A 7,625-nucleotide genomic window follows, 5' to 3' on the forward strand; every position below is an offset into this window, starting at 1 on the left:
ATGCTGACCAGTTCTAATTGGAACCGGTTCTTGAAGATTTTATGGTTAGGAGGGTTATTTTTATCTCCCTGAGTTCTGGGATCTGGTCTATGTAAGCATTACAAAATTCCCCCACTTCAGGATCTTCTTGGACATTTGAGGCTTAGATTTCTCCCTGTAGATAACAGATTGTTTGCAGAGGAATGTAACATGTCCTGTTACAAGAGGGCTGCAGGTAAATTAATTTTTAAATGTGAAAGCCTGTGGGAGTCAGTATGATGGGCCTATTTTATAGAATTATTCTCTCAACATCATGTTCCCACTACTCATGTCTGTCTGTCCCCTATCACTTGTGATTTGAAAAATTTTTGATATCTTAAGGGAAAAAATGTTTAATCAAATGAAGTATATTTTTCTTAGTATATCTTCTCTTTTCCAGAAGATGAGCTCACTCATATGGCACCAACTAAGATCATTGTACTTGTGGTGATCTATTTAAAGTATCATGAGAAATAATTTTTCTTAAATTGGAATCCTTAATAGGGAGCACAAGGACAAAATTACTCTTAACCAGTATTCCTTCATTTGGGAATGATGAGCTTTCCTATTTTGACAAAATTCAACCAGGGAAAAAATCAACTATGAATTTAAATAATTTAGGTTGGCATTCAGTAAGGTGTAATTTTTATCCAATAACTATTGGTTTTTTAGTGGTGCTTGCTGTGGGTAAAACAGAGGAAAATATAAAGAATAAAGGCAATTTTAAGTGTTTCACCCCAGATATTTGTAATAATTTCAGAATTTAGTAGTAATACTCATATTGAAGAACATCTCAAATTTCTCAATGAATATAAAGATCTTTTGATTAATTATAAAATCACTTTAATTTGTAAAACAAACTATTTCTCATCAGTAATAGTAAAATTTAGAATTTATATGTGCCATAATTATTTTGATGAGGAATAGATAAAACATAAACAGTTTAAAATAATCTCTCTCTGATGTTTAAAATTATCTCTGTATGTGTTGAGAAAATTCCACATTTAAAGTAATCAATATACTTTTAGAAGTGCACAAATAAAGGTATATATAAAGAGACCAGGAATAAATATATAAACAAATCAACTGTGCAATTTCTTTATGAAAGCTTCTCAAACTTAAACAAGATATGAAAACCTAAATGTTCCCCAAAGTATAATTTTAAAATAAAGCACTTTTGAATAATCTAAGCCCAACTGATTTATCCCCTTTCATATTAAATACAGATTCACAAGCACCTTATATCCTGAAACCATCTTTCACCAAACCGACAGATTTAATGAATCACTTATTCTGAGTCTAAATGATCTATTGTGTCTTATGTTTTCTTTGGGATTTGGAAATATAAATGTAATATAACTACATATACTTATCTTTCATGTTTAGGGCATATCAGGTCAATTGCCAACAGTTTCTTTTTTTCTACAGGAAGAAATTGAGAAACTCAAAATCTTTTTAATGCTATCTTTAAAAAATGTTACCTCCTCATCTCCACATTTATTTTTACTGTTTGTGTCTTTGCTTCTCACTTGCTCCAAGATCTTCTAAGTATCAAATTAACATGTGAAACCCACTGCTTGACTGAAAATCTGTAAAGCCACAAAACTGAGGAAATGTCCCTTAACAATAATAGATTCTGAAAATTCAGCAATACCAAATGCATTTACTATTCACCTTGCTGATAGCAAAAAAAAAAATTATGAAAATTCCTCAATTTGTGAGAACTTTAGCGTATCATTTCCATTCACTATAGTTAGCATTACAGTAATAGTCACTATTTCCTGGCTCATTGTTTCTAAAATCACACTAATGCCCTTTGGACAGGTTTATTTGTTTTCTTACACTTTTTATTCTAAAAAAAAGAAACTAGTAAAAACAAACCAAATTAATAACTGCTCAGGATGACATTTCATGTAAGCCTTTATTGTATGTTTCCTTTTCAGAATTCAGAATTGTATGTTTCCTTTTTGTAATAATGATAAAAGTGGAATCCTATAAATAATTTCTAAAAAGTCAGAAAAACAATGGAAAACTATAATTTAATAATAATAAGAATTAGCTGGTTTAAACATGTTGTATTATGAATATATTTGGCTTAGTAGCAAAATGTTTTGACCTCTTCAAAAATTCAGAATCATCACTCTCTTTTTTTTTTTAATTTTTTATTGTTGGCTGTTCAAAACATTACATAGTTCTTGATATATCATATTTCACAATTTGATTCAAGTGGGTTATGAGCTCCCACCTTCACCCCATACACAGATTGCAGAATCACATCAGTTACACATCCATTGATTTACATATTGCCATACTAGTGTCTGTTGTATTCTGCTGCCTTTCCTATCCTCTACTATCCCCCCTCCCCTCCCCTCCCCTCCCCTCCCCTCCCCTCCCCTCTTCTCTCTCTGCTCCCTCTACTGAGATTCGTTTGTCCCCCTTATATTATTTTTCCCCTTCCCATCACTTCCTCTTGTATGTACTTTTGTATAACTCTGAGGGTCTCCTTCCATTTCCATGCATTTTCCCTTCTCTCTCCCTTTCCCTCCCAACTCTCATCCCTGTTTAATGTTAATCTTCTTCTCATGCTCTTCGACCCTACTCTGTTCTTAGTTACTCTCCTTATATCAAAGAAGACATTTGGCATTTGTTTTTTTAGGGATTGGCTAGCTTCACTTAGCATAATCTGCTCTAATGCCATCCATTTCCCTGTAAATTCTATGATTTTGTCATTTTTTAATGCAGAGTAATACTCCATTGTGTATAAATGCCACATTTTTTTTATCCATTCATCTATTGAAGGGCATCTAGGTTGGTTCCACAGTGTAGCTATTGTGAATTTTGCTGCTATGAACATCCATGTAGCAGTGTCCCTGTAGCATGCTCTTTTTAGGTCTTTAGGGAATAGACCGAGAAGGGGAATAGCTGGGTCAAATGGTGGCTCCATTCCCAGCTTTCCAAGAAATCTCCATACTGCTTTCCAAATTGGCTGCACCAATTTGCAGTCCCACCAGCAATGTACAAGTGTACCCTTTTCCCCACATCCTCGCCAGCACTTGTTGTTGTTTGACTTCATAATGGCTGCCAATCTAACTGGAGTGAGATGGTATCTTAGGGTGGTTTTGATTTGCATTTCTCTGACTGCTAGAGATGGTGAGCATTTTTTCATGTACTTGTTGATTGATTGTATGTCCTCCTCTGAGAAGTGTCTGTTCAGGTCCTTGGCCCATTTGTTGATTGGGTTGTTTGTTCTCTTATTGTCTAATTTTTTGAGTTCTTTGTATACTCTGGATATTAGGGCTCTATCTGAAGTGTGAGGAGTAAAGATTTGTTCCCAGGATGTAGGCTCTCTATTTACCTCTCTTATTGTATCTTTTGCTGAGAAAAACTTTTTAGTTTGAGTAAGTCCCATTTGTTGATTCTAGTTATTAACTTTTGTGCTATGGGTGTCCTATTGAGGAATTTGGAGCCCGACCCCACAGTATGTAGATCGTAGCCAACTTTTTCTTCTATCAGACGGCGTGTCTGTGATTTGATATCAAGCTCCTTGATCCATTTTGAATTAACTTTTGTGCATGGCGAGAGAAAGGGATTCAGTTTCATTTTGTTGAATATGGATTTCCAGTTTTCCCAGCACCATTTGTTGAAGATGCTATCCTTCCTGCATTGCATGCTTTTAGCCCCTTTATCAAATATAAGGTAGTTGTAGTTTTGTGGATTGGTTTCTGTGTCCTCTATTCTGTACCATTGGTCCACCTGCCTGTTTTGGTACCAGTACCATGCTGTTTTTGTTACTATTGCTCTGTAGTATAGTTTGAAGTCTGGTATCGCTATACCGCCTGATTCACACTTCCTGCTTAGCATTGTTTTTGATATTCTGGGTCTTTTGTTTTTCCATATGAATTTCATGATTGCTTTCTCTATTTCTACAAGAAATGTCGTTGGGATTTTGATTGGCATTGCATTAAACCTATAGAGAACTTTTGGTAATATCGCCATTTTGATGATGTTAGTTCTGCCTATCCATGAACAGGGTATATTTTTCCATCTTCTGAGATTTTCTTCTATTTCTCTCTTTAGGGTTCTGTAGTTTTCATTGTATAAGTCTTTCACCTCTTTTGTTAGGTTGATTCCCAAGTATTTTATTTTATTTGAAGATATTGTGAATGGAGTGGTTGTCCTCATTTCCATTTCAGAGGCTTTGTCGCTGATATACAGGAATGCCTTTGATTTATGCGTGTTGATTTTATATCCTGCCACTTTGCTGAATTCATTTATTAGCTCTAATAGTTTCTTTGTAGACCCTTTTGGGTCTGCTAGGTATAGAATCATGTCATCTGCAAATAGTGATAATTTAAGTTCTTCTTTTCCTATTTTGATGCCTTTAATTTCTTTCGTCTGTCTAATTGCTCTGGCCAGTGTTTCGAGAACTATGTTGAACAGAAGTGGTGAGAGAGGGCATCCCTGTCTTGTTCCAGATTTTAGAGGGAATGCCTTCAATTTTTCTCCATTCAGAATGATGCTAGCCTGAGGCTTAGCATAGATTGCTTTTACAATATTGACGTATGTTCCTGTTATCCCTAGTTCTTCTAGAGTTTTGAACATAAAGGGATGCTGTACTTTGTCGAATGCTTTTTCCGTATCTATCGAGATGATCATATGATTCTTATTTTTAAGTCTATTGATGTGGTGAATAACATTTATTGATTTCCGTATACTGAACCAGCCTTGCATCCCAGGGATGAATCCTACTTGATCATGGTGCACAATTTTTTTTGATAAGTTTTTGTATCCGAGTGGCCAGAATTTTATTGAGGATTTTTGCATCTAGGTTCATTAGAGATATTGGTCTGTAGTTTTCTTTCTTTGAAGTGTCTTTGTCTGGTTTAGGTATCAGGGTGATGTTGGCCTCGTAGAATGAATTTGGAAGTTCTCCCTCTTTTTCTATTTCCCGAAGTAGCTTGAAAAGTATTGGTATTAGTTCCTCTTTAAAGGTTTTGTAAAACTCTGCTGTATACCCATCCGGTCCTGGGCTTTTCTTAGTTGGTAGTCTTTTGATGGTTTCTTCTATTTCCTCAATTGATATTGGTCTGTTTAGGTTGTCTATATCCTCCTGACTCAATCTGGGCAGATCATATGACTTAAGAAATTTATCGATGCCTTCACTATCTTCTAATGTATTGGAGTATAAGGATTCAAAATAATTTTTGATTATCTTCTGTATTTCTGAAGTGTCTGTTGTGATATTGCCTCTTTCATCCCGTATGTTAGTAATTTGAGTTCTCTCTCTTCTTCTCTTCGCTAGCATGGCTAAGGGTCTGTCGATTTTGTTTATTTTTTCAAAGAACCAACTTTTAGTTTTGTCAATTTTTTCAATTGTTTCTTTTGTTTCGATTTCATTAATTTCAGCTCTGATTTTAATTATTTCTTGCCTTCTACTTCTTTTGCTGTTGTTTTGCTCTTCTTTTTCTAGGATTTTGAGATGAAGTATGAGATCATTTATTTGTTGATTTTTTCTTTTTTTAAGGAATGAACTCCAAGCAATGAATTTTCCTCTTAGAACTGCTTTCAATGTGTCCCATAGATTCCGATATGTTGTGTCTGTGTTTTCATTAATCTCTAAGAATTTTTTAATTTCTTCCTTGATGTCTTCTATAACCCATTGATCGTTCAGTAACCTATTGTTCATTCTCCAAGTGATGTATGCTTTTTCCTTCCTTCTTTTATCATTGATTTTCAGTTCCATTCCATTATGATCAGATAGGATGTATGGTATTATCTCTACTCCTTTATATTGTCTAAGAGTTGCCCTGTGACATAATATATGATCTATTTTTGAGAAGGATCCATGTGCTGCTGAGAAAAAAGTGTAACTGCTTGATGTTGGTTGGTATATTCTATATATGTCAATTAAGTCTAGGTTATTAATTGTGTTATTGAGTTCTATAGTTTCCTTATTCAACTTTTGTTTGGAAGATCTGTCCAGTGGTGATAGAGGTGTGTTGAAGTCTCCCATGATTATTGTATGGTGGTCTATTAGACTCTTGAACTTGAGAAGAGTTTGTCTTGGGACGTACAGGCTTAAATCTATGTCATTTACGCTCACAGAATCATCAACCTCATCACCACCTGTTCCCTGAGTGTAACGGGTATCATCTGCTTCCTCATCGTCATCATTGACCAATTCAGGACGAAATTCAAACACTTCCAGGCCACTGATCACGAGAGCTTTCCCTGCTTTGAAGTCAGCTTTCCTTCTTTCCATATCTTGTTCGAGTTTGTCAATCTTTTCTTGTCTTTTTCTTTTCTTCCATGCAAGAAAAGACTCTAGAGTGATTTTGGTAACATTTGGACCCAGGGCAGAACGCTCTCTTTCAATTAGATCTTCTAATGATATTTCATCTTCTTTCTCTTCTTTCTTTTTATCCTTTTTCAACACAAATCCAGGAGGTAGCGCATGACGATACATGCAATTATCACCCCCTCCAGGGCACACCCAAAACCAGCCATACTTGTTATTTTCAATAGCTTCAAGGAAATGCTTGCACACTATTTGAGTTTTTGGTTTTTTCTTTTCCGCCTCACCGTGCTTCTTGTTCACTACTTCTTCCAGCTTTTTCTCATCCCAATTATCCATAGTATCTTTTTCAAGTTCTTCATCTCTTGCATCAATATAAACACTTCGTTTCTCACATTTTCTCTCCAAAGTCAAGTCATGAGAGAACTTACACTTATCTCCTTTAGTACATTGTCCTTGCTTGAAGAATGCACACACCACAGATTTGGGATCTGCACCTTTGCTTATTTTTTGAGCAGCAACTACAGGTTTGAAAAGTTCATTCAGCTCCTGCAATTCTTTCTTTTTGTCATCTTTCTTCAATTTCTTTTCAGCTTCACTTTGTGCTACCTGACGTGGATTTTGCTGGCCAAATTTAACTTGGTGAGTGACAGCCTTGATAAACTTCTGTTGCTTTGCGCCTTTCTTATTCTTCAGACCAAAAGTTTTGTCCTCAATAATCTTCTCCTTCTTTTTCTGCTCCGCCTTTTTGCTGCCCCCGGCCTCAGCCTGTTTCTTGGGGGGCATTGCGGAGACAGGTGTAACTGGCCAGACTTAAGTGGGGATAGATACCCTCGGGAGATCTGGCAACACGGCAGAAGGAGGAAGACGAGGCCGCCTTCGCCGCCGCAGTGCACGGAAAGCAGAATCATCACTCTCAGACTTAAAAAATATGAAGTAAGTATTCAAAATATACTTATCTATTTTCAATTAATTTGTGGTAGATGAATAAACAAAGAAAAGGTCCAATGTCAATCATGAAGGTGTAAGAGTTTAGAGGCAATAAATACTAGGGGTCAAAACATCAGGTCCTTGCCTCAACAGGGTTACTAAAAATGCTAATAATTCTCAGACCATCTCTGCAATGGCTGTGCACATTATGTGATCTTGACAGGGGATCTCAAAGCAGACTCCCGGCCCAGAGAGAAGTTGCAAGAAATTAAAATTCTCAGGTCCTACCACAGAAGAACAGAATCAGAAACTCTAAGTTTTAACAAGTCCTTGAGGTAATTCTGATGTACACTAAAGGTTGAAAAATATCCTAAATTGCTCC

At 35.8% G+C, this 7,625-nt stretch overlaps 1 protein-coding gene across 1 annotated transcript; it reads right to left on the reverse strand.

The window, feature by feature from the left end:
* Positions 1 to 1,415: 1,415 nt before the first annotated feature.
* LOC124081609 (zinc finger CCCH domain-containing protein 15-like) lies at positions 1,416 to 7,176 on the reverse strand. The gene is made up of 2 exons (XM_046427817.2): positions 6,066 to 7,176; positions 1,416 to 1,440 (listed from the first exon to the last, which is right to left on the reverse strand). Exons 1-2 carry the CDS (start codon positions 7,097 to 7,099, stop codon positions 1,416 to 1,418), a joined length of 1,059 nt encoding a protein of 352 aa, XP_046283773.1. The 5' UTR covers positions 7,100 to 7,176.
* Between the last annotated feature and the right edge of the window lie 449 nt (positions 7,177 to 7,625).

The sequence above is a fragment of the Marmota monax genome, unplaced genomic scaffold (assembly GCF_021218885.2).
Source record: "Marmota monax isolate L192 unplaced genomic scaffold, Marmota_monax_Labrador192_F-V1.1 WCK01_AAM20220418_F8-fsc00067, whole genome shotgun sequence".
Classification (NCBI taxonomy): Eukaryota; Metazoa; Chordata; class Mammalia; order Rodentia; family Sciuridae; genus Marmota; species Marmota monax.

Bases quoted from the DNA above. Each gene is read 5' to 3' on its own strand.
- LOC124081609 (XM_046427817.2), bottom strand. From the start codon at position 7,099: ATGCCCCCCAAGAAACAGGCTGAGGCCGGGGGCAGCAAAAAGGCGGAG. The intron at 1,441-6,065 runs GTTCAAGAGTCT...TTCTTCCTGTAG, and splicing joins CCAAGACAAACTCTTCTCAA to AAAAAAAGAAACTGTTGGCA.